A 24,658-nucleotide genomic window follows, 5' to 3' on the forward strand; every position below is an offset into this window, starting at 1 on the left:
TATTTAGGTCAGGCATTACGAAATCCCCCAAATTCCGTGACTATCACTGAGGACTACCAGCATGTTCACGTCACTGTTATCAGCTTATCTCACAAAATCCCCCGCCCTTTTAAATGATTTATCCTGATTATATCTTTCTCCTGCTGTTCACTGATGCTCACTGGCTCAGGATGCTTTTTAGGGGATTCACTGATGGTCGTCTTTTTTTTTTGCCTTTTCCCCACAGGCTGCAATCCGGAAAGAGCTGAACGAGTTCAAGAGCACAGAGATGGAAGTGCACGCCTCAAGCAAACACCTAACTAGGTTAGTATTCTGAGCCGCCTGCGTGTGAGTGTGTAGTGTGTTTGGTAATGCATGCATGCTCTATTCTGGGCAGCAGCAGTCTATATTTAGCTCGCCGTGCTCCTTACATAGAGCAGGAGACGCTATAGATAGATGGGAGTGCATCTATACTGGGGAGGGGGAGGTTGTCCCCTGGAGAGCTAAGAGTATCAGAGAGAGCCAATAATGAAATGGTACAATGTCCTTGGCTGTGCTGGTCTACAAATGAAGGATCTGTGGGTTGTACCAGTGACCCAGAGAGTTTAAAAATAGCTCCTGGTTAATGGCTAAACTGCCAGAATTGATGACAAAGGTACCCTCTACCATCCTGTGCACTAACACACAGCATGTCTACCTTTTGCAGGTTCCACCGGCCGTGAAAGACTGAAGAGTTTCTTCTGTGAAGAAATGCTGAGCGTAGAAATTTCCTTAAGCTGCCTGTCGCCAGCTCAGTGGTGACACATCGAAGAACCTGAAGCCTTTTTTTTTTTATTGTCTTCAGCGTGTCTTTAGCTTTCTACCGACACCCCTCATATTTATCAGTATGAAGAAACGGGTGTGGGAGAAACGACGGAGGGATGTTTGCCGGCGTTGCGTCCCGGAGACCGCTGGGTGCGACACGGAAGCAGGCAGGCGGAAGAGACTTCGGTGGAAACCCTCTGACTCTCAGGATGAGAGCAGAGGGAGGGGGGGGGGGAAAGACGAAAAAAAAACCCAATCCTGTCATTCTTTTTTTTGTACTAATTCAAGGACTACTTTGACAAATCGGTGTGAATCCATGTAGTGGGAAGAAGTAGTGCATGTGACCACCTTTTCTTAACTGATGAATAATGTGTCACTTGGACTGTGTACAGACTGTGAAGTCGGGTGAGAATGCGTCGGGGAGGAATTTGATATTGACTGTACATACAGTATGTCAATCAGAACGGGACTGACAGTGTCTTCACTGAAAAGAGAAATACCTTTGTAAGCACTACTTCAAAACTGTCTCCAAAAATACATGTTTTTTAAGAATGGGCAGTGTATTCATTTCTCAAACTGTTTTATTTCCAATTAAGAATGACTTTAACAAGCGGTTTAAAAACAAATACATTTAGGATTTATTTTTCTTTCTTATTACTCAAACATCCTTCACTAAAGCATAAATACACTGTTTTAAAAATACCAAAGCCATACAGAGGCTACACCAACACCAAGGGGATTTTCTTTAGCTCTCACTGGATAGTAAAGAACATTCTTCTGAAATTTAGAAACATCTCTAACCAAACACAATGCATATTAGGAACAAGTCCAGCTCTCAAACAACTGGATGCATCCACACAAAACAAAAGAATCTGGAGTAAAAACATCGTTTGTGAGCACAGTAGAAACAACATTACATGTTGACAATCACATTGGTTCATAGTGTAGGGTAATCTTTGGTCACCTCCAAACCTGGATCCATCAGGGGAAAAACAAAGCGTGTAGTCCTCTCTTCACACTCTGGATCTCTCCCTCGTGCTATGAGCGGCGCACAAGCGTTGGAAAAGATCATTTAGAACATGATAAATCATCTCAGACGATACTGTGTACAACACTGGATGTTAAAGTGGATATTCAGATTCCACACATCCTTTCTAACATTTTTGTTTTTCATTTGATTTGGACAGAATAAATGTCACACTAAAGCTGGGGAAGAAAAAAAAAAGAACAGTCTGGAATTATCAGTCTTGCTTTTATTTTCCTACATGACGAAAACCTGGTGTTTTAACGCAGGTGTGTATAGATTTTACATTTAACTGAATGTACACGTTCTCAGAGGCAGAGTGAAAAGTGAAACATTGAAAGCCAGATTTTTAGGCTGAGGAGTCACCTGTGTTGGTGTCAACTCACCATTTCACTGAGAAGCCTGTCCTGAATCGACTTCATGTCTTTTTTTATCAGGCACATCTGAAAGCAGCAGCCAGTACAAAACGATTTTATGGACATGAGACACAATTTGGCCTGTGTGTAAATTTATAACATGAAGAGAAAAGAGTAAAAATTTCTGGTACTAAAACTGATGCTTAAGCAGTGACTAGAGTCCTTGACAGGAAGAGGCTAAAGTGGTCTACTTTGATTTAAAACTAAAGTTTCTCCTCTTGGGACTTGCACAATTATTACCACAGAAGCAACACAATAAATCCTTCAATTTATATGTATGTGAGAGTCATACCTCTGATTTGAACACCCCGTCTTCATAATCCCAGTTGTGACCAGTGATACTTTGCAAGGTTTTCTTCAGTATATCAGTTCTGGAAAGAAAATGCATACCAAGAAAAAAAAGAAGGGAAAAGACTGTTTGTAAAGATTAAAAAAAAGAAGAAAAGAAAATGCAAATAACACATTTTCAATAGCAAAAATTATGGGTCGGTTGACAGAATGACTTCAAATTCAAAATTATGTATAGAAGTGAATACTTTTTAAATTGAGTAACTTGTTTAAATCGGCATAATAATAAGGACACCACATGTTTTTTTGTTTATGGGGATTTGATGACAATCTCACACAACACGGCATCAAGATGGATAACTAGTTTAAATCATTAAAAACTTGAGTGCAATTCAATAATGATAACATAGTCAAATGCAATCTGTTTCCAGGTGGTGTCTAATTTTATGTCCCCAAGGAAAATACACATTTGAAATGCTTAATGATCACAGAGATGCATAAATAATTGGTGAGGGCAGGGGAAAAATAATAAAAATCAATTTTCCCGTCTATTCGCTAACCGTGTCAAAACAACAAACTCCCAAACTTTTGGTCAATAGATTATTTAAAAAAAATTAATCAAAGTAAGAAGTGTCTGTCTCGACACAATCTTTTAATTTCTTATTTTTTTGCTGTATTTTTTTAAATGTTAAATTCCTCAGAAAAAATGTCCTTTTTGCTCAAAATCGAATTGGCAGGAGATTTAAAAAAACTGGACATTGGTATCTATCAGACAAAAAGTCAGACCAATGTAATCATGATTATGTAGTAGAGACAAACACCTTTCTCTCATTTATTACTATGGTTTAGCGATTTGTTTTTTACCATTGCGGTAACACTTTATTTGAAGGGGTGTGCATAAGACTGACATGACACTGTCATAAACATGACATAACACATGTAATGAACATGAAGAAGTCTTTATGAATGTTTATGACTGTTGTCATGAAGTATCACTTGGTAAATAATGACACTTTTAATGTCCATTAAAAATGCCAACTTTGCATGATTTTGTAAATTATGATAATTTGATGCAAAGTTGGCATTTTTAATGGACTTTCAATGCAGCTTTTAGAGCAACTTTGCATTAAAAGTATCATTATTTACCGAATGAGACTTCATGACAACTGTCATAAACATTCATAAAGACTTCTTTATGTTCATGGCAGGTGTTATGTCATGTTTATGACAGTGTCATGTCAGTCTTATACACACCCCTTCAAATAAAGTGTTACCTTAATTGCATATGACTGCTATCAGCTAACATGCTAACAATGTCTTTAAAGCCTATGATGTAAACATTGGGAGAAGTGACATTGTAGCAGAAAGCACAGTGATGTGCATAAGGACGCGTTGCCACACATCATAGCAAAAACTTCAAAATCAAGGGTTAATTGACAAATTAGGGCACAAAAAGGACATTGCTTGGATAACAGAGTGTGCTTGTTACAGCCTGGGAAGCATAAGGCTTATAAGCCATGGTGGTAAATCTGGGTGCCGGCTGGATAACAGTTAGGCGCTGAATCATCTATAAAACCACTATTAGTTATAGCAATGGCAACATCTCTTCAAAAATAGCTTGTGCTGCAGGGGGACATATTTAGTTTCTGATGATAGCCCAGAGGGGGGAAATGATTTTCCAGTCAACCCCTTTAATCCTTGTATTACTGAATAAACAAGTGTGTTGTTCCAACGTTTTACAGGGTATTTTAGTCCAAGCTTGAGGAACAAAACCCCCAAAACAATCAATGATCAGAAAAGTGTGGCTGAAGAACAATATGACTCTTTCAGCGTCTACAGAGAAACACGCAAGTGTTTAATTCACCTCTTGGTTTCCTGCTTCTGGTAAGAATGGAAAGTCATCATCTGTTTTTTCCAGAATATCTGCAAGACAGTAGGGTCCAAATGATGGCTGTCATCCGTTTAAAATGAGCAATGTTAAAGTTGTTACGTTAGTTGTATGATCACGGTTACAGGTGAAAACAAGCTTAAGTGACCCACAGAGATGTCTTTCTCCATGTTTTGCAAGATGTTGTTGTCCAGCTCCATCTTCTTGATCTCCTCCAAAAGGGCCTTTTGAATTTGTCCAACTCTCTGAGCTCTGTGCAGAGCAGAAAACAATTTAAAAAAATACATCTAAGAAAAGCATGCAGAGTTTTATCCCACAAAGTAGGAACGTTGAGGATTTGGAGCCTATAGCAGCATGTGAATATTCAATAAATGGAAATTTAGAGCACTGATAAAACAAAAGCCAGACAACCATCTATGTTTTACTTTATTAAATAGTACTGATGGTCAAATCATGTTCAAGTCAGTTTGTACATTTAACGAAAAGATTAGAAATACATAAGAAAACCATAAAATCCCCCAGAACAGACCTTTTTTTGTTAAGCTGGACACCAATAGAAGAAATGTGTTGCTGGACAGTTTTGGAAGATTGTTTGTTGTAGATTTCCATAATCTTGCAACGGTCCTGAAAACATTAATCACACAACATACAGTTGATCAAGACAAGTCAGAGAAGAGTCCATTCTTGAAGGTAGTCACTGCTTTCTAAAATAAACTCAGTTAATTGAAGACTTATACGAGTATTCATGATTTCAGAAAGGGTATGGGCATAAAACACAGTACAGGATATTTTCTCATTTTGTTGTGTGTGTGCATGTTTGTGCGCGCGTGCGTGTGTGTGTATGTGTGTGCGCGTGTGTATGAATGTGTGCAAGTAAACCTGTAACTTGTTTTTCAGCTCAGAGCTCAGCTGCTGACAGAGGTTATTTGGGTTCAGAGTTCTTCCTGGCAGCTCTGGATTCTCCTCCATGTCTTCAGTCTCCCAGTGACTGCAGCTTATGTGGCTCAGCTCATCCACCGCAGACACTTCGGCAACTGTGAGCAAAACACATCCAGACGTCACTTCTAGTTTGAATCGCTTTTGTTGTTCCAACATGAACCCGCTGAACACGTCTCACTCTCTGCATAATTCTCACTGCAAAATCAGATATTTTCTTTTTAGAAAGTTGCCTAAACCCCAAATAAAATGTGGTGAAAACATTATTTCTTCATGTAGAGTTCAAGTGTTTAAGAGAATGACATGTCTCGTAGTTTCACCTGATCACAGGCCTTTTTATGCGCAATTACTGCCAGCGGTGTTCTGGCTTTTTTGAAAACTGTATTTTAGCAAAAGAGCTATTTATTTTTGGGGGTGAGAATGATAAATGTGGCTTACAAGACTTGAAAAGTTTTCTTGGCTTCATTCGAGGAGAACGCTGGCCTCTCATCTTGCTTTTCTTCTTCTCCTCTTCTTTCTCATCTTCCTCTGAATTACTGGATGATGAGATGCAGCGTTTGCGAGCGGGTCCTAAAAGACACGTCCACGCATCAAGCAACCATTGTTTTTTTTTTCTACCCTAATACACAGCAACAATTTATTTGTGGTGCAAACATTATGCTGTTAGCAACTTAACGAACCGAAAAATAAAAACATTTTACCTGAGACGAAATGCTGTGTCAGCTCAAGGTTCTTGTCAGTGACCGGTGTTTTCTATCAGAATCAACAGTGATGCATTAGGCACTTATTTTATGGTCATATATATTCAATAACATAATAATCCATTTCCACTTTTTAAATTGTCCAATCCACTCAGTAATCTACAAACATCCAAGATACGGGTTCCTACACAGTTAATGACAAAATTCTACACTTTTACAAACACTCTAAATATTAAAAGTTCTCAATGTTTCACACGCTATAAAGAGTAAATATATATATTTTTTTATTTTTAGACAATGGGAATAGAGGAAGAAAAATTGAAAATACAAATGCTATCTTAATAGGCCCCAGATTTGGAAAACACTTCAATCAAATTTCATACATTTTCTAGACGCAGGCAAATATAATGAAACAAAGGTCAGGGTTTCCCTCAGTGTATTATAAGCCTTGCAGGCCACCAGGTTTTACTTGTGCCCCCACCAGACTTAGCATTGTTAATTTAATTGGTTTTTTATTTGGTTTTTTTTACAACTGCCTTATTTTTTATGACTGCCTTTTTTAATCTTCCAGTCTTCCAAAAATGCATAACTTTCAAATGATATTTTAAAATTTCCTGTCAACTTTAAAAAATAATTAACTCAAAAACACAGTGGGTGGCTGGATGACTGCCGTAGCGCCCTGAGCACCAGGTTTAGCAAGTTTTCTGGGGGGAAACCCTGCAAACATAAATAAAAAATCTGATCTTATCCCCCAATCTTATCTACCTCAACAAAAGTCAAAAAATCAACCACTGTCCTCTCCTCTATCCCATTAGAGAGGTTTGACTAGCCCGGCCCACCAGGTCATGTCTGCACATTTGCAGTTAACAATAGTCACCCCACTGTATAGTCAGACTATACAGTCAGTCTATATTTGTCTGACAAATTACTATATTTAGCAATATGTCAGACAAACCAAATCGGTCAAAATCGGAATTGGGAATCAGGGATCGGCCAGAAAAGACTACAATTGGTGCACTCCTAAAAAAATCCTCAGGAAAAGAGATAAAAACCTCCTTCATGTTTCTGCTGAGAATTGACGACTTTGGCGATGACTGGCTGAGGGAGCCCAGGGAAACTGAGGACACTTTACTGAGGTCAAGGTTACAACCACTGGGTAAGGCGACTCCAGGGAGCGGTGACTGGTGGGCAGACGGTACTGGTGGCTTGTCTAGCTCCAGAAGAGTTGATGTCAAGAGTGGCTGTGTGGATGGAGACAAAAGGGACAGAGGCACTGGGGACAGATGTTGCTGGACTGCAAGAATCTGGAAACAAACAATTAAGGCCAGAGAACATTATGACAAATCGTCGATGTGAGGCAATATTGCAGCTCATTTTGTAATTACAAATGTCTGCTGTGGATTATAAACAAGGAATGATGAGGGCAGTAGGAAGCAGATGAAGTGCAACAGTAATATTACCAGCCTGGAGTTCGAAAGAATATTTCAATCCTGTTACTTCACTGTTCATAATATCCTACATAATCACTACACAATTTTCTTTTAACGACTCGTTCCCTCTGAATGGTCTAGTTTCAATTTTAGCTAAATGGTCTCATGCTACTTTATGATGTGTGTATAACTGTGAGTTTGGCTGTTACAATAATGAATCTTAAAAGAAAACCTCTGTGTTGCTCCCTAAAGTGTCACGGTTTGTTTGAGTTCAACTTCTGGGAATTCCAGCTCACCTATTGGACGGCCTTCAGTTATTTAACAGCTTACAGCTGATACATTTTTCCAGTGATTCACGGCTGTCAACTAACGGCGGTGGCTTACATGTGAGGTAATGGTATGTGAATCACATGAAGATGCTACATTTCAGACTGAGAGGGGAGATGTTGAATAATTGCCAAGATGAAGTGTTGCAAGAACCATTTGACAACTGGAATAAAACATCACAGGTGAAAGTTTTACCTGGAGGGTAAAACTCAATGATATAGAATATTACTGAAAAAAGGTGATTTATATCAGTAAATTGCTGAATTTATAACTTCTTATTCAGAATCTAAAAACAGCAACGTTTCTTTTTGCAGAGTCTTACATGTCAGTATAGGTTATTTGCAGGTTTTTCCTTCCTGAACAATTTTGTTTCGTGTTTTTGTTGATCTACCCAGCTATTGGTTGATTTCAACAGAATTTGTTAGTTTCTTAATTAGAATTTGAAGACAGATGATTGGCATTCCCCCCCATCTATTAGATACTGCTCAATATCCTAAAGTTCAACTACCTTCTCTCACAGATGCACTGATAATCATTTTTGCTTTCTCTGAGAATTCAACAACCATCTGTATCAATTTGTGAGTATGTTATCAGGCCTGAACTTCCAGGTTATGCAAATATTTGATTAAGAGTAAATTGGGTTGTTTTTTGGAGCCAACAAAATGGCTCAGTCCAACCACGAGCAGTACTATCAAAGTGGAGAGAGAACATAGTCAACAACTCTTTAACTTTTGATGCAGAATATTTGAGCGTGACATACATTTTCAGAGTTAGGAGGTTGACCAACCTCTGCAGAAGTGAGTCCAGTGGGGGGACTGGGCGTGGGGGTCTGACCTGCCAGCGAACAGGCAGATGGGACAGACGGAGTCTTTGAAGAGTCCTGGTTTTGTTCTCCGTTATAGAAAGAAGGCAGCTTACGCTGGCCTTTGCTGTTAACTGTGGAGCAAACTTTGGGTAGCAGCTGGATTGGAGAGGGGGTGCACTGGCAGGACAGATCTCTGGAGGTAGGGAGTGGGGATCCCTGTGGGCTGAGGACAGCGGAGCAGGTCAAACCCAAGGTTGGAGCTGACCTCCCAGCGGCTGTGAGGGTCCAAAGCAAACACAGATGTTCTAACAGCTGGCTTCAAATATTGGTCGGAGCACAGAAGGTCAACATATACACCCTTTCTACACACTGTTTTACAGTTAAGGGTTTGGAGAGCATAACATCGTTTGGAGCAAAGAAGCACCAAGTGCAAACTGAGACTCAACTGAACATACACAATGACAAAATGTTAAGATAAATACCATAAGGTGCAAAAGTGCTGTTTGTATAAAAGCATGTTATGTGCAACTATTCTCGTCAAATTTTATACTCTAACCCTACTTCTGAAACAAATCGTCATTACCTAATTGCTAACATTAACACTCCATGTTATTTACAGACTTAAAGACTGAGAAGGATCACATTCACAAATAGGTATATCTGTTATAATTACAAACTTTCCACTTAATTTAGTCATGCTGTAAAAATGAGGAAAACCTTACAATTCCCCCGCTGTACCCAAATTAGCCAATTTGAATGATCTGAATCATTTTCCACTTCAAGAACTGTCAAAGGGACTGCAAAATACTGTATATATAACAGTGACCTATGTGATGTAACGAAACCATTTGATTAACCATGAAAGATTTGACTGATATCAAAGTCAAAAGACTGTTGTCTCTCTCTGAAGTTGGTAAGGAGCTTTCCACTCCAACTTACATCTCATCTTTTCAAAGAAAGGAGGAGACGGACAGAAAGAGGTCTGGCAGGCGGCCAAGGAATCCTTCAAAGAACTCGTTTGTTCTCGACCTGGGATGACATTTTTCTTATTCAACGTCAAAGTTTCCTGGAGAATGTTCCCCGCTTTAACCTGTTGGGAAATAATCTTTTTATTCATTCTGGACAGCTGTAAGCATGAAATACCAAACTATTTATACATAAAAAAGTAAATGGTTGAAAACAGCTGTTAACACATATTTATGTAAAAAAGACTTTGAACCTTTTTTCTCAGATCAAATCAAACTACTTTTTTTGTTTTCTTTCAGCTTTACCTTTTTTTCCTTGCTAAATACCAGATAAGACAGTAATTGGTTCCAAAGGTGCATCAACAAATTACTGAGTAAAGATTGTCAATATTTATGAACATATGATATCTTACTTTTGATATACTTTCAAAAATCTCTAAACTCTTGTCTTTATGTGATGTTGTGTGCAGAGTTAGATAAGGCTGTAACATTACAAATGTGGAAAATGTGAAGCTTTATACTTTCTAGTTCCACTGTGGGCTTTATTTCTTTTTTTCTTGTACAAAAATGTAAAATAAAAGATTAAATAATTTCTCATGAATTAGGCATTATCATTGTTTTATATAGTACTTTATTAGAGGGTTGTTTATTTGGGGGATTTTACCACCAGGATTACTGAGTCATTAGAGTAAACTAGTATCAACTATTCATAAATCCTATTACAGAATCTTCATTGTTATGACTGAACTCTCACCTTAAGGTCTGTTTTCGTGAGAGCGGCCTCCCTGTATTTGTGTGCCTGGTGTTCAGAGAGGTTTTTTTTACTCTTCTTTATCGGTGGATCATCTGCACAGTTCTCCACCTTGTTCCACTGCTGCTTGACAAAACAAATAAAACAGCCAGACACACCAAAATATATTATTATTCAGCTCTTTCTGTGATGTTTAACTATGAATATTTATGCACAATCATCAGTTAATGTGGGTGAAATTAAACAAAATGTATATACCTCTACTTTGGAAAAAGGATACACATCCAACGCAAACTCTGTGGGTGGTTTCATTGTGATTGGTTGTTTGCTCGCAGTCCTTTTCTTCTTTGTTGGCGCAACCTCTTTCGTCTTTTCTAAATTCTTCAAATTATCGGCAGATGAATGCTGTTTTAAAGGAAAAACAGCACTTTGTCAAATCTGAAAAAACCCAAGTTGAGATTTACCATTCACTAAAATACTGGGGTTGACACGTACTAGTAAAACACTCACAAAAAGAAAGGGATTTTGGGTGAAATTTATGGTAAGTGCAAAAAGTTCACCCTATAATGGTATATAATGAAACTAGGTTTTTAAGCAGAACAATGCAATGGCCATTTCTTCATGTCACAGAAAAAAAAGCCAACAAAGGAGTTGTGTATGCAACAAAAATATCAATCCCTAAATAACGTCTCATGTGCCTTTGAGCATCAACAACACCTTGATAACGACAACTCATTCTGTTCACTAGTTGCCTTATTGTTTGCAGAGGTAATTCGTGTGTGGTGGTCCTTAGGTTATTGAGGTTCTGGGGTACAGAGGGACAAGTCTTCACAAAGTTTTAGGTGATCCACTAGGTTTTCAATGGAATTTATGTCTGGAGAAAGTGCAGACCACTCCATTCGAGGTTATACCCCAGTCTCCAGCAGCCGATTACTAATAACACAACCCCGATGTGCTGGAGAACTGTTGTCAATGAAAGTGAAATTAGGCCTGTGTTCTTCATGCTGAATCACAATGAATGGATGTAATTCGCAGTATTTATGGGTTTGTCACTGTTATAGTCACTAAGTGTACAGTAGTTCGGTATTGACTATACACACATGCCCACACTGTAACACCACCAAAAACTCGTTTAGTGACAACAGTGGCTGATGCATAGCGCTCTCTTGTCATGTCCAGCATTGTTATTGGCTCATTTTTGCTAAGCGTGAATCGACTTTGATCACAGAACAGCACTGAGGCCCAATGGTCCCTTGACCAGTCAGTGTACATGCTCCCTGCTCAATGCGAGATGATTTGACTTGGAGGTGTATTCAGGTGCCCTTGTGGGTCATCCAGCACGCAGACCATGCGGATGTCAACAGTTTCAAATGGTCTAAAATTACACTTCCTTAAGCATTCCTGGGATTCATCACGCAGTTCCACAATGAAGCAGTCATCAGTATGGTGTGTGCCCAAAGGACATTCACTTTTACGTCTTTCTGTGACCGCTCCAGTCTCTGTTGCAACCTGATGACGACACTCTGTGACACTAAAAGCTCAGTGGCCACTTCCATCTGAGGACATGCGGTTTGAAGCCTGGAGACGGCGAGGTACTGCTAATTAATTGTTATGTGTTGTCTTGGTTTCATAATGTCAAAATGCGAACAGCCTGATGAGGAGGACTGTTCAAATACAAACTCTGAATGGATCTGGAAATGTATTAGTTGATTCATGGACCAAACACTTGTTAGGAAATTTGTCATTACACAGAATGTTTTAGAACAGAAAGTTGTGCATTCAGAAATTACAATAAGGTCACATTAAGTTCACTTGTAGGGGTTGTAGTGAATCGGTCTGTCCTAAAATTTCACCTGAAAGCTGAATATCCCTATCTTTTTTGAGTAGTTTATTTACTTATAAAGTTTAAAATTATTTTATTTTCACAGTATAACCAAAATGTTAATAAAAATGTCATATAAAACTTTATAAAGCTAAAAAGCCACAACTTTGTGTATGCTTTCAACAGACTGCTCTGTGAATTCGGCACAGATAAGCTTGCATTACTTGCTCAGATGAGTTGCTTAAACACAAAACAGAAGGCATAGAAAAAGCTCTTTTGCCTTGGGTGACTGAGGCGTCTCTGTTTCCGACTGGCTGTCATCTGTATCTGGTTCCTTGTAGTTCTTCTTAGAGGTGGCTGCCGCTCTCCTGGGCCTCTTTGCAGCAGCTTGTGGTTTTATGCTGACTGCTGCTTGCCTCACTGCATTTGGCTGATCCATGGCCTCCTATGAACAGATTCTTGTTATACGACGGTGACACACAGTGGTAACGTGGGGTACAGCAGCAGCAGTTTGTGGAGCAGTAGATGCAACGTCTTACCTGAGTAACTTTGCTTTTGTCCTTCCCAACTTTTGAAGATGATTGTAGATCTGGGGATATGTCTGTAAGTAAATACCAAATAATATAAGAAGCTTTATGTATAGGATCACTGATGCATTCTTTTATTGAGCTTTTCTGCAATAAATTAAAGGCTATGGACCTGGAGACTGCAGAGGGACCTTTTTGGGTTTGATCTGTGCCTGCCTGGAATACTTGATGACTTGGGGTTTGGGCTTCCTGGCTGACTCTCTCAGCCAGCTGACATCTGTCGGGGCGTTGTCCGTGTCTGTGTCACTGAACAGATGCTTTTTCACATGCAGCTTGTTCTGCAACATACATGTCAGCAGGTGACAAATGCAGATGTATGTTGTCAGACGAGCCAATACGCAGCCATGCTGCTCCAAACTGAGAAACATCAATTATTTTGGACCACTATAACTCAAGCGTACTTTTTCCAGGGGTTGCTCTTTCTTAGATGTGATGAGAAATGTAGAGGAGTTGTGGATGCCACTGTCAAACAAAAAAAATAAAATGAAATGTCCAGAAAAATAAAATCTCAGAAGTTCCACATTTGAATAGTTAATGGAGTGAAACCTCTGAGAATTTATTTTCTTCTTCATTTTCTCATTGTAAATGTTATTGTGGTTCACCTGGTTGATGTGACAAGTGATTTGGTAAAGTGTTGGTTCTCTTTCTAATGGGCAAGAAAACATTTATAAAACTTAAATATCCACAGCAGTTAAAAACATTAAATTAGAGCAGTGGCGCCCTCTTTTGAAAAATGTTGGCCACTGAAACAGGTCAAGGTTCCTACACATTTTTCATTTGCAAAACAACCAAGTAGGAGAGTAAGGAAGAAAAGGATTGGTTACCCCAATGGAGAGAGGAGAATCAGCACTGAATGCAAAGGTATCTTTCCTACAAAACAAAAGGGAGATTAAATACAACTTCAAATAAATTACAACACCGCAATTTATCATTTCCTCCCCGATTTTCCCAATTTCAACTCAAATGTTTGCATTACCCGTTTCTGACAGAGGTTGTGGTTGAGTTTAAGGATTTCCTAATGTTTACTTTTTGGAGTGATTCCATCTATAGCATAAAATATCTTCAGTTAAACAAGCAGGTGCCACAGTAGCTTTTCAGGTAAAGTCAGTATATCAGTTAAACAAAGACTTACTTTACACGTCGGTATCTTGACCTGGTTAAAGATTGATCTACGACAACAAAAAACAAAACCAGGCAGTACATGGTGTTTTTCAGCGCTAACTGAAGTATGTTTATTGATATGAAGAAAATCCCTAAATGTGCATACCTGTTTATAAGAGGGGGAATCCAGTTATGAGTCATTTTCTCTGCGCTGCCTTTTCTTGTGGTTTGGGTTTTAGTCTCGTAACGGCTGGAGATGAGCTTCATCATGCTAGCTGTGACCTCTGAGTCTCTCTGAGTTGTACATGAGAACAAGATTAAAACTGATTACTGAAACAATTAAAAACTTTAAACTGCTGGTTAAACGGATTGAATACACAGAATTCATACATTGTCTCTCCTCGAAATTGCTATCTTGATGTCATCTTCGACCTGAGATTGTTTTTGGTTCTGGAAAGTCTCATTTATGACGGTCTTCTCGGAAGCTTTCGTGGCACCAGCATCTGCCTCCAGTGCCGTCTTTTCTTCCCCCTTTTCTTTAGATTGTTTGCTTCTCTGAGCCCTTTGCGTTTTGGGGACAGTCACAGAAGCATGCGTGTTTTCTGAGTCTGTTTCTCTGGAGCCCCGTTTGGTATTGGATGCTTTCCTGAGGTGATCAGCTGATTCCTGAGGCGGAGGATCTTTGCTCCTGTCATTGAGGAGCTTCTGCAGACGCTCGGTCAACTCACTGTGGAACTGCTTGTGGAGAACAACGCTCGACCCGGAAACAGACAATTTCTGGCCTGAGGAAGGGCAGCGTTGCTGCGGCTCCAGCAAACTTGAATTAGGCTCTAAACAGAAAAAATAACAGCACAGATTAACACACATATGCATACGTACATATACGCTATGTTGATATCGGTTATCAACTTTGTTTACCAAGTCTTGATAATGAGGTGATTTTCTGAGTTGGAATCCTTAGCATTTCAGAGTCGGATAATTTGCTCCAATTAGAGCTGCTGTAGTTTGAACACACAAGACAACTTCTCTTTATAGAAAAACTGTCTTTGATTAGAAAATTTTCAAATAAGAGTGCAAGTTTATCCCTCGACTTACGTGTTACATGCCACTCTGGGTTGTGTGTCAGGTACAAAATTGGATTCTGGAGGTAAAAAGGTGATGGAGAACTTTTAGAGGGTAAAGAATTACAAACCCATGTTTGTATGTTTGGTGACAAGTTCAGATCAAAGTCACTGTAGCAATACCCTGAGACTTTTCTTCGAACAGAAAGGAATCTTCTGCTGCTGCCACAGGCATCTTCTGTATGAAACACAGAAACAACACATAAAACTGAATGACATGCAGCTATTAACATGCAACTTTCAGTCAACCATGATACCATCGGTGAAACAAAAAGTAATAATTTTCAAGACTTTTTGTAAACAAACAATTAATTCTGTTGAGCTTTTGTAGAGGTCATTTTACAATCTACCAACACTAATTTTACTATAGAATTAGTGGCAAATATTATTTATATTATTTCAGAATAAAAAGAATGGAACTTTTTTTCGGATTCTGTTGCTTTCTGTTGCTCTACCCTTTGGAAACTGTAAGAAATGAGATGGGAGTTAGCCTAAAATATGATTTAAAAAAAGTTAAACTTTCAATACAATTTATCATAAAAGTTCTCGTATATTTTACTTAATGTAGCAAAAATAATAAAACAAAAAATGGTAAATTGATAGACCAATAAATGATCTTGTTTAAGGTCGATTATCTGTTTTAACTGTGTGCTCAACATAAAGGGCTTTACAAAAACAATTGTATGCCTTAAACTTTTTCACATTTTGAGCCATTACAACCAGAAATGTTGAAGTATTTTATAAGACAGACCAAGTAGTGCATCATTTAAGTTTTCTTTTGTGACAAACCTGTTCCTTGTTGCCAAACACTTCTGTGCTGCATGGTGTTGTGTTGTGGCTGTGTGTCATAACAGCTGTGCTGCAAACAGAGAACTTCAGCAAAGAGGTACTGCCTTTGTTATTGGCTGTAATGTAGATTAAAAAAAAAAGCAAATGGTATCAGGTAAAGGTTGAGTCACATGCTTTGTGTCTTAATCCTGACAGACAGGTTGCTGTAAAAATTATTCCTTGAGAAAATAAATGAACTCAGGATTGATCAATGAACAGGTGTGTGCTGCAAAGCAAAGTATCAACTAGAGGTGTGCCGATCGATCGGCCACCGATCATAATCGGCCGATTTCCGTGAAAATCGGCCGTATGGTGTATGATCCGCGATCACGGTCTCTTGTTGCCCATCACACAAACCGATCCCCTGCATCTCATTTTGCAGCCTGCCTGTGCAGCTGGTCTCCTCTTTCCTTCACACTGCGCAAACATGCAACAACAAATCCTAAGCGATGTGGAACTATAACGCACTGAGTGAATGGGGAAGTTTGCGTGTTGCGGTGGAAAATTGAAGCACGTTGGGTGAAGCACGTCAAAATGCATCAACACGACGAATCTAATATGGCATAAAAACAATGCCATACTTGACGGAGTTTGGGTACATCGAGGCTCACTGCAGTAAAAAAGACATATGGAGGATCAGATAGCAGATAAAGCAGCGCACAGCTACAAACACTCACCCAGATTAGCATGACGGTCAGAAAGCTAAACAAATAACCCGCAAAATTATTTAAGTCTTCAAGCTGCTATGTAAGGCACTGGTTCTGCTCTTGCTGTTGAACCACTGCTATGCGCTACAGGTAGTAATATTTCACAGACGGAGCGCCGCTTCACCTGGTAGTGACTCTCACACCGAACCTCTGCTTAAAGCTGCAGCATCTAACTTAAACAAATACATTTTACATACGTATTAAAACTTTTGCTGTCCTAACATGAGACAGATAAACTCTGAAAAAATAATCGACCTCCTCTGCCTCCGCCCTTTTCTGCATAATTACTCCGCTCAGTCAGAAACAGCCACTCAGAACTAGCAGTAATCAGCTAGCCGCCATGCTATAAAGAAGTTTTCATTCAGTAACTCAGGATTGTTTATTGTAATGGAACCTGTCTTTGAACATTAAGTTTTATACTTGAATTTTTTTGGCAATGTTGAGAGGTTTTATTTGGGCTCTTTGCATTATTTAGCCTCTTCAGAGCCTTCATATGTTTTCAGTCTGTTAAAGATAATATTACCGATAGCAGTACAATTTGCACAATGCCTGGTTTTTTGGGGGAAAAAGTTATTAAAAACTAATTTTTGTCTAAATTAAGGTGAATTCATGGTTCCTTTGTCCACATAATGTAACCGGTAGTGCTTATGATTAAAAAAATAATAATTATGTGATCGGTATCAGTGATCGGCCCTCATGGGTGATCGGAATCGGTATCGGCAGGAAAAAACCTGATCGGCACATCTCTAGTATCAAACATTTGCCAAGTTGGTACTTGAGCAAAAACAATCTAACACAACCACTAACACATTCAAGCTGGTATTTACTTATTTCTTACGCTTCTTGTGATGTTTCAGACGTTACTCACTTGATGACTTAGCAGGAAGAAAACAACCGATATTTACACTTCCTCTCTCACTGCTGCTGATGTAGATGGTGGACTCTGATATCCGCTGTCTGGCAGGGGTCACCATCTTGATGCAAGACAAAAGACAACTTGATATGTTCACATTATTATTACAATGTTAAACAACCGACTACAGCATTTTTATGTAAAAATAAAAAGGTGTTGCCTGTGCAGGTGCAGTTGTGGTGGACAACAGAAAGGGGGCAGTGTTTTTCTCATTTTCACTCAGAGACACCTGGCTCTCTGGAACAACCTGAGTGAATAGACACACACGCAGCAACATCAATGCACAAATTTTTGACTTTTCTAAGACAGCTTGAAGACGCTCTGGGGAATAAACCTGTCAACAAAGGATCAGCACACTGCATTTCATGTGTAAATATCATATTGAACATATGGCTGTAAATAAAGTCTGTTGTCAGGATTTTGTTTACCTGGGTGCTGATCCCTTCTACTGTGTGTTTAGCTTCTGTTTTCACTACATGGGTGCCCTGACAGAATAAAAGAGATTAATGCCAGACAATAATTTATTATGACCAAAATACATTTTTCTCAGAGTCTAATCGACACTACATACTAACATTTAAAAATGTGTTGTTTTTTTTGTGGATTGCCAGGTTTCCCCAGCTTAATGTTTGATCAATTTTGCTCAAACCCTTTTCTATACCACAGCAAATGTTGCGGTATTTATATATCATACAACAAATCGGTTACCCTGCGACAGACTGGCGACCTGTCCAGGGTGACCCCGCCTCTCGCCCGGAACGTTAGCTGGAGATGGGCACCAGCAACCCTCCCGACCCCAATAGGGACAAAGGTATAAAGAAAATGGACGGACGGACGGACGGACGGACATACGTACGTACAAAGAATCAGTCACTAACTTTGTTTTTGTCATCTCCAAAAACACTGCGAGCGGCCTGCAGGATGTCCAGAGAGGAGCTGAAATGGATGATGAGGCTGGATCCTTCCACTGAATCAACAACGACGACCTCTGACAGCTTGAGTTGCAAGACTTTCCTCTTGGCCACCTCTAGAGATAAAGAGCAGTTTTTATTGCATATTGTCCATTTATCTCGCCTGCAGTAAAGACCAAAGATACAGTTATTTTAGGCCATGGTAACCTGTCACCGTGTAGCTGAGGACTTCATTCTCATTGATGCAAACTGTTTCCCAGTGGCCATCCTGGATAAAACGGAAAATTTGGCCTTGTTAGGTTCTAATCGAGGCTAACCTTCGATAAAACATAATGAACAAATTCTGTTCGGTTGATTTTGATTCCCGCAGAACAACCTTGGTGTGCCAGTACCTCTTCATCAGGCAAAGAGAAGTAAAAGGAGATGCTGCTGCTGCCGAGGTTGAAGTCAATCCAGAATTCCTCGAGTTTCTCGTCGGATGGCATCAACAGCTGACAAGATAAGCAGAATCTTTTTGCAATAACTACTTACTAGTTATTACCATTTAACTAGTAAATTACCACTTTTAACTCTATGTGCTCAAAACCTAATGACAAGATAATCATTCATTACCAGAGTACATTTACTTTCGTGCCAGAATCAATCATATTTTAGAGTACCAATACACATTAAGCTCTGATTTAAAACCTTTTTGACACTCACCTCATACTTGCCCAGATACACTCTCAAACAAGGGTAAGAGTACACTCTGTGGCACAGAAAGGTCACTGTTCAGTTAAAAATAAACTTTCCAAACTCAAAAAACAAATATGATTCATATTTCAGAGAAGATGTAGTTAGAAATCGTCCAAAAATTTTAATTATGTAAGCTTCTGCGGTGTGACACAGCAAAGCAACGTGTAACAATTACTGTTTGAATTAATTTCATTGAATTAAATGTGACAGTGTTGTGCTCTCGTACCTTCTTTTGTCTCCCTGCATCCCGTTCACCATGTTCAGAAACCTTCTGCAAGCCTAGAATTACACATTTATATGTTTTGTTTTGTTTGTTTTTTTGTCTCTTAAAGATAAATAAAACAGCATGTTACTCCAGTAAGTAAATATTCATATTAATTATTAGCACCGTTTCAAATTCGGAGTCACTGATCTGGGCAAAACCACTGGCGACATGGGCCATGCTGAACCACTGGTCTGCGAGCTTCTTCCTCTGATCGGGAGTGGCCATTCTGCACAATGCCTCCATCAGGGATGACTGCAAGTCGTAATCTGCAAAATAGGACGTTTCTGTATTTATTTTGGATGAAAAAGACAGCAGAGTTTGTTTAAAATATATAAAAATAAAATAAAATAATAAAAAAATTAAAAAACAAACTTACCACCACCCTCCACAATCCGACCTGCCAGTTTGCTCCTGCAGAAAAATAAATGCACGCGGGTTCCAGCAAGCGTGGGAATCTTAGAAATCGGAACCACATCGAGAAAACTACAATTACCCACATGATATCTGAAGCGTCTTGTGATGTTAGGATCCTCCTGTTTCTCTTGAACTCCACCGGGATTTTATCCAGAATTATGTTATATTTACGAATTGCCTGTCAGAGCAAAATGATTGCGTTTATTTGCAGCCAAAGACCTCCGTGTATCAGACTCAATGTCATTCTCAAAAGAAAAAGTTACACAAATTCTTTCCCACCTCTTTCTGGATCAGAATGTTGATTCTGGGGTCCACTGCCAACTGGCCGACAGGATACAGGAAGGACTCAGTCACTTGGGAAGTTCCTGAAAGGAATGTCAGGGAATAAAGTTTGCAGGGAAACGAAATACCTTTAACCACTTACCATCATCTGATTTTATGCTAATACACAAGTGTCACAATTTATTGTGCAATACCAACAGCGTTAACATAGTTGTACAATTGAACAAACAGGATTTCTAACTCTTTGTTAGTTTTCTCAACATTTTCTTCCAACTAAAAGACAAAATGAAATGTGAAATTTACAGACATACCCTCTTTACATGACTCATGAACTATCTGCAGCAGAGAAAACAGGAGAAAATATTTCAGGCAGAAAACGTGTTGTTGCACTAAATGTATTAACTGATGAACACAAGCTCACCATTAAGGCATTTAGGAAGTTCTCCGAGAGCGCAAACATGGTCTCATCCCAGTATGGGCCGTATTGGATCCACAGCTCCCTGCATTTCTCAAACCACTGTACCATGTACTCAAAAAATAATGATAATTTAAAACCTGAAAATACTTACTCTGTAAACATTGTTGGGTATGTTTTAATAGCATATACTTATCTTTTTAATTAGTCCTTGAGATATTAAACCTGAAAGTCCTGCCCCACTCGGTAATTTCAAATTGTTCCCACATTTGTAGAGGCTCGCTAGTCCCAAAATGGCCAATTTGGTCTCTTTTTGATCCAAGCCCTAAAGAGCAAAAACGTTCCTTAAGAGTTTTTTAATAATAAAATTAAACTAACAGAATGATGAACAACTATTTGGACCTAATCTTACCTTGGTGACAAGTTTGTCCAACTTATTGAGGAACTGTTGGGAGCATTTAATAGACATGTCTTCAAATGTGTTTCTCTCTAAGAATAAGTCGAGAGGCCGGACATCTCCACTCTTCAACGCTGCGCTGATTATATTCTCCAACTGCACAGAAACATTTCAAGTTTGGGAATGTTGTTACTTTCGCAATTAATACTGGAATAACCTTGAAGTGAATTGGACAGTGATGCAGACCAACCTGAGGGCTCAAGCTTGGAGCCATTCTGGCTTCCAAAGAAACACTTCCTGTCCTTGACCTGCACAGTCCTCAGGATGAACTGAGAAAACATACACCTGTCAATCACAACGTAAGTTAACATTATACATTATACATATAGCCTGGTGACTTTATGAGGCTACAATTAGATGTTATTTAACCCCCCCACTCTAACAACTTTTGCATGATTATGATTTTTTTTAATGGTAAAACCATTGTCGACTGTGGGAAGCTGTGATTATACTGGCTCAAGAATGAAATGGAAATGAGGTGGAATACATTCTAAAGCAATATACAAATAATAAATGTATTTATACACAATATTTGAGCACATGTCTGACTAAATTATTTATAAATATACTTAACATAGAGAAGAATTTATTGATATGCAGTGGCTTATTTATATCTGTACAAAGGATACTGCTGTCTGAGTATATCTTCAGGACTGTTAAAAAAATGCTAATGACATTAAGAACAATATGTGTAAACACTAACAAAGTAAGCTTACTTACTCTTAGTATGTTCCATTATTCACCTAGAATAAATCAGCCTAAAATAAGCGTATATAAAAACACAGAGCCAAGTTAAAATCTCTGAAACCTACTTTGCTAGCTTATCGACAACTTCTGAAAGCAGTACCTTCACCTTTTGGGTTAGATAACAATTAATACGCAACAATCATAACGGAACTGAACGGGTGAAAATACGTCGATAAAATAAGCATTACACAGTGTTAATTGTGAGCTACTTACCGTATCGTAAAAACCACCCACACAAGATAAGAAAAAAGTATATTTTAAAGTATATTTTTGACCGTTATTTTTAGTTCAAACGGCTATCAAGAGACCCGCGAAATCTACGTCAATCTCGCACGCGCGAGTCAGGCAAATGGAGGTGGTAAATCTATTTTTGTAATCCCTCGGATTTCAGGACTCTGGAAGGTAGCAACAATGCGGTGTGGTAACTACCACATTGTTAGACACTTTACATTTGTGGTTGTGGTTACCATTACTTCCAACACTGCCACTCTTATCAACATTGACTTTGCTTAGAGTGTATGTTCACAAATTCAGATATTCGTAAAAGATGTTCTGCAATAATTATAGATTTTTGTTCAGGCACATAAAATGTGGGTAAAATTTTTTTGCTTTGGGTTTTTTATGATTCGTGATGTGAGAGTTAGGACCACAGATATAGTATATTTTTTGTCTTTATGGGAAGGAGGGTTATCTGGTATGCTAATGTAGCTAACACAGAAAAGTAGACGTATCGAGAGGTTCGAGGACCAATACTACAGCTATATGCTCGCCATGTTGTGAGGGTCATGTAAGTCTACAAGGTCGCAACATTGTGAGGGGGAGGAAAAAAATTATACTAAAAAATACGTTAGGTTAATTTTGATAAATGGTTTTTAATTATAATTTTTATATAATTTTTGTATAAAATAAGAACGACATTTTGACAAAGATAAGCAATTTACATTGATCACAGTAGAAGAATAAAAAATGTGCCTCAAATATCTTACCTTATTTCACTTCAGATAACCAGCAAATACATTTAATTATTTTTGAATAACAGTAAAAGACTGAAAGTAAAAATAAATCAAATATTTTTTCATGTGTTGTTTCATATAACTACAGTACATTTAAGCCATATAATAGCAATAGTATATATATATATATATATATATATATATATATATATATATATATATATATATATATATATATATATATATATATATATATATATATATACGGGAAGGTGTAAGTTTCTGGGGATGTTTTTAAAGACAAAGCCAACAAAAAAAAAAAAGCATATTTGTTACCTTTTGTCCTCCGATTCTTAGTTTTTAAGTAAGTCCGAATAGCCATGCTGCACGAACAAAAGCAGGTCTGTTCGTGAAGATAAACATGAATATATGAATAAGTGACGTAAGGGATCGCACCTTTTTATTTTCAGTTGGCCTGTCATGATTGGTTGATTTGTATGACTGACCAATGGAGATAGGAAAAAAAGAAAAGAAAGTTTTGGCCACTCTGAGGTTTTAAAAAAAAAAAGGTTCCCATCCAGGGCGGGCAAGGCTGACTCTGAGGGGGGGCAATGCCCCCCCAATGCCAGCCCATGCCGCCGGGCCCGGGGCGACCGCAGGAGGGGCAACTCCTCCGCCCCCCATCCCGCAGGGCGCCAAAGGCAGCCCATGTCGCCGGGCCTGGCGCGACTGCAGGAGGGGCAACTCCTCCGCCCCCCATCCTGCAGAGCGCCAGTTCTTTGTCGTCTTGTGTGGGAACACTGAACCTTCAAGACAGGAAGGAGAAACTCCTGAGAACCTGTCTAACTGGTTCGTTCTGCAAGACGAAAAGAAGTTTAGTGACCAAATGATGGTAGAATACCTACATTCAAGGACTCTGGTTCAGTCCTTCATTGACGTCAATCTGTGACGTGTGATTCGGGCTTTGAATATGCTTCCTGAGGATCACGTCATCAATGACGAGCTGACTTGAATGTTGCTCCTGTTCCTTTTTAATCTTGTTGTGTACAACTTGTCAAAGTGAAACATCTCAAATAAAATAAACTTTTACCAGCTTTATATGAGCTGATGATGAACTCGCTCCCTTACAGAGAGAGAGAACATTTATATCTGATGAATTTTCAGGTTTACAGAAATTGACAGGAATAAGACCAAATTATTACAGGGACCAACATTCATACACAGTCTAAAAATACTGTGAGGTAAATGTGAATATCTATATCCTCATATCTACATTATATAGCTACATCACATGTCATGTTACTATTAAAGCTTAGTCACATGACACAGATTGCCCTCAGTAAAAGCAATAACCTGATAATGATCTGCCTCTGATTGTTCTCATTTACATACAGGCAGGGGTGAAAGTAGTTTTAAAATCTTGGGGGTACGATGACAAAAATAAATAAATATATATAGCTTTGGAGCTTCTGTGCTGATTAACGTTTTTGCAAAGCGATAAAAGCTGAGTAGCTCTTGAATTGCTACAAAATAAGGCTGTATTTCCCTCAGCCCACTGGCTGCAATGTTGACACCTTGAGATGCCACGAGACCTAAATTCTGAACATCATGGCATGGAGTGCATCCCACTTTCCCATGTCTGGCATATAACCATTAATTTTAGCTTTTCAACTGGTTATATTGATCCTGTGTCCTGAAAGAGGAATAATCAGTAATTCCGAATCATGACCTGTTTGTTCTGAAGATCTTTCAGCTTCCATTTCATCTTCCTAACATGGCGCCTCCTCACACCGACTCTCATACTGATTGATAGGAGGAACCACAGAGCTCTGTTAAGTTAAAGCTCATCTTCTGAAGTTGGGATATTTTTCCTCCAACAGGTTCCAGAAGTATCACCTCAAACCAGATGTTGCACTGGATTTTATGTCACTGTCATTTGTGAATGTTAGCTTCTCATTTTCAACAGTGGAGCTCTAAAGGTTGAAAAAGGTTATCATTAAGTCTCATCAACATCAACATTTCCACTAAATAAGAGGGAAAAAAATTGTTTGATGAAGGAAAAGACTCAAACTCTGAGCCCGACAGC

The 24,658-nt window shown here is 38.7% G+C and overlaps 2 protein-coding genes across 2 annotated transcripts in view; one reads left to right on the forward strand and one right to left on the reverse strand.

Annotated features, from left to right (window-relative positions):
* phactr3a (phosphatase and actin regulator 3a) overlaps positions 1 to 1,013 on the forward strand; it is a 35,946-nt gene extending 34,933 nt beyond the window's left edge. Inside the window, exons 11-12 of the mRNA XM_008436451.3 lie at positions 227 to 303; positions 686 to 1,013. Coding sequence (XP_008434673.1) covers positions 227 to 303; positions 686 to 701 — 93 coding nt within the window. The 3' untranslated portion in view covers positions 702 to 1,013. The remainder of the gene's footprint in view (positions 1 to 226; positions 304 to 685) is intronic.
* Positions 1,014 to 1,346: 333 nt separating this feature from the next.
* sycp2 (synaptonemal complex protein 2) lies at positions 1,347 to 21,966 on the reverse strand. Its single transcript, XM_081608895.1, has 48 exons — positions 21,833 to 21,966; positions 21,685 to 21,725; positions 21,593 to 21,615; positions 21,063 to 21,141; positions 20,828 to 20,968; positions 20,610 to 20,740; positions 20,422 to 20,524; positions 20,312 to 20,336; positions 19,998 to 20,083; positions 19,802 to 19,896; positions 19,681 to 19,715; positions 19,428 to 19,570; positions 19,266 to 19,318; positions 19,007 to 19,052; positions 18,697 to 18,795; positions 18,512 to 18,572; positions 18,272 to 18,420; positions 17,822 to 17,878; positions 17,554 to 17,640; positions 17,349 to 17,454; positions 15,735 to 15,850; positions 15,069 to 15,123; positions 14,920 to 14,965; positions 14,743 to 14,822; positions 14,215 to 14,654; positions 13,991 to 14,118; positions 13,856 to 13,892; positions 13,700 to 13,767; positions 13,548 to 13,593; positions 13,326 to 13,369; positions 13,125 to 13,185; positions 12,836 to 13,001; positions 12,676 to 12,737; positions 12,417 to 12,581; positions 10,573 to 10,719; positions 10,318 to 10,437; positions 9,538 to 9,688; positions 8,581 to 8,873; positions 7,089 to 7,340; positions 6,037 to 6,088; positions 5,774 to 5,905; positions 5,279 to 5,433; positions 4,929 to 5,023; positions 4,552 to 4,651; positions 4,376 to 4,434; positions 2,516 to 2,594; positions 2,194 to 2,250; positions 1,347 to 1,821 (listed from the first exon to the last, which is right to left on the reverse strand). Exons 4-48 carry the CDS (start codon positions 21,084 to 21,086, stop codon positions 1,765 to 1,767), a joined length of 4,704 nt encoding a protein of 1,567 aa, XP_081465021.1. The 5' UTR covers positions 21,087 to 21,141; positions 21,593 to 21,615; positions 21,685 to 21,725; positions 21,833 to 21,966; the 3' UTR covers positions 1,347 to 1,764.
* Positions 21,967 to 24,658: the final 2,692 nt, after the last annotated feature.

This window comes from Poecilia reticulata, chromosome 7, assembly GCF_904066995.2.
Source record: "Poecilia reticulata chromosome 7, P_reticulata-male-v2, whole genome shotgun sequence".
NCBI classification, from domain to species: Eukaryota; Metazoa; Chordata; class Actinopteri; order Cyprinodontiformes; family Poeciliidae; genus Poecilia; species Poecilia reticulata.

Excerpts from the sequence above, each read along its gene's own strand:
- sycp2 (XM_081608895.1), bottom strand. The coding sequence starts at position 21,086 with ATGGCTCCAAGCTTGAGCCCTCAG. Across the intron at positions 17,455-17,553 it reads CCACAACTGCACCTGCACAG|ATGGTGACCCCTGCCAGACA; the intron begins GCAACACCTTTT and ends TCTTGCATCAAG. Across the intron at positions 2,595-4,375 it reads CAGAAGCAGGAAACCAAGAG|AACTGATATACTGAAGAAAA; the intron begins GTGAATTAAACA and ends TTTTCTTTCCAG.